A 1,814-nucleotide genomic window follows, 5' to 3' on the forward strand; every position below is an offset into this window, starting at 1 on the left:
GGTGAAACATCCAATCATTTGGTATCTCTGGAAAGCCCTGAATGTGCTCTGTACAGGACATCCAGACTTAAACCTGTGACATGTGAGGTCTCAGAGAAATTCACTCCAATATAATGTCCACTACAGAGGCAAAAACTCCATAGCTGGGTCTCAGGAGGATATATATTTACACATTTTTGAGGTGCAATCACATCTCCATCAAAGTCGATTCAAAGGTCATCATGGGGTATAAAGTGTAACACTCCCATGCTGTAGGTGGAGCACTACATCAACCTCCACGTGTGACTGTCTCCACAGGATCTCCTTGAAGAAGTCACGCATGCGCCTCAGGCTCTGTGACAGCTTTCCACCGAGAGCCGTTTATTGTTGATAAGCTCTGTGGGCCATCCGTTCAAACAGCATCGGGACATGCCGCGGTATGAGCTGTGTGTGATCCTGAAGGCGATGCAGAGGCCGGAGACGGCGGCGGTGCTGCGGCGCACGGTGGAGACGCTGCTCGAGCGCGGCGCTCTGGTCAGGAGTCTGGAGAGCCTCGGCGAGCGCAGGCTGCCCTACAAGATCTCCAAACACGACTCTCGCCACACGCACGGCGGATACTTCTCCGTCGACTTCCACGCCTCGCCGAAGACCGTCAGCGAGCTGCTAGATCACCTGGAGCGGGACATTGACGTGCTGCGCCCCACAGTTTTAAAGAAAGACACGGAGCTTTCCAAGGCGCAGTGCTGTGGGGCACAAGCTGAGAAAGCTAAGAGTGCCACATCCAGATAAATGTGAGAATCCCATTGTTTCCCTGGTCTGTTTTTACTTTGAGGGTTGGGATAATGTGTTTAGAGAGGAAAAGGAGAAATGGATAAAATGCTCAAAATGAAGTAGTATTTGGATTGAATGGAGTTAATGTGATGAACTACACACCTATCCTAACTTGAGCGGAACTGAGTTCAAACATCACTGTATAATCATCACAAGTCGGTTAAAGTCATTGCAAAAGTTAGTTCTAGGTCTAGCATTGTTTATTTTCAGGTGATATGCAATGAAATCAATCAGTGTTCAAATGCTTTTGGGCTCAAAGTCCCCAATTTGGTTGGAGTTTTTGTATATATATATATTTTTGAATAAGATGGTAGTTGTGCTGTCAATGTGTCATAAGTACATTCTTGTCTTTTTTCCCTAGGACTGTGAAGATGGGCTCATCTGCTGGATTATATGAATGGACTTTTGCAACAAGTTGAGCTAGTAAATGTCAGCATCCTTTTTATGCATTTACGGCAGCTATTTATGTGATGTGTGTTTCCACAAAGAACACGACCTCTTTGCAGGATCAGCATTTTTGGAGTATTTAATTTTAATATGACAAATTCTACTGCAATGATTGCATGCTCATAAATAAATAACATTAAAAAAAAGTTGTTTATCTCAGTCTATGACAGTCATACTGTTCCACAAAAGCAACTTGCAAATAAAAAATATGATCGAAGTGTTGTAGAGGAAAGCTGTACCTTAATCGATTTATCTTCCGGATACTGTAACATGCTGTTCTCACAACTAGAGTTCATTGTTAATAAAGTTCATAAACTTTTCCTTTTAGAGAACATAAAATAAACAGTCTCCAGAGAAAAGATAAAACACGTCAGTTTGCACATAAAAAGTGTTTAATCAATTCAAAGCCTAATTAAACAAGAAGGACAACATCTTCTTTTAAGATGTTTTTTTGTTTGTTTGTTTTTGTATTGTCTTATCTTATAAGAATCCCGTATTTTAATAGGTTAAAATTTAAGAGGCGTCCAAAAAAAAAAAAAAAAAGGTTTTCTATCAAA

At 41.5% G+C, this 1,814-nt stretch overlaps 1 protein-coding gene across 1 annotated transcript; it reads left to right on the top strand.

Moving 5' to 3' along the window:
• Nucleotides 1–265: 265 nt before the first annotated feature.
• mrps6 (mitochondrial ribosomal protein S6) lies at nt 266–1,403 on the top strand. The gene is made up of 2 exons (XM_016449509.1): nt 266–770; nt 1,172–1,403. Exon 1 carries the CDS (start codon nt 409–411, stop codon nt 766–768), a length of 360 nt encoding a protein of 119 aa, XP_016304995.1. The 5' UTR covers nt 266–408; the 3' UTR covers nt 769–770; nt 1,172–1,403.
• The last annotated feature ends 411 nt before the right edge of the window (nt 1,404–1,814 follow it).

Source organism: Sinocyclocheilus anshuiensis, unplaced genomic scaffold, assembly GCF_001515605.1.
Source record: "Sinocyclocheilus anshuiensis isolate Anshui unplaced genomic scaffold, SAMN03320099.WGS_v1.1 scaffold475, whole genome shotgun sequence".
In the NCBI taxonomy this organism is placed as follows: Eukaryota; Metazoa; Chordata; class Actinopteri; order Cypriniformes; family Cyprinidae; genus Sinocyclocheilus; species Sinocyclocheilus anshuiensis.

Bases quoted from the DNA above. Each gene is read 5' to 3' on its own strand.
- mrps6 (XM_016449509.1), top strand. From the start codon at position 409: ATGCCGCGGTATGAGCTGTGTGTGATCCTGAAGGCGATGCAGAGGCCG.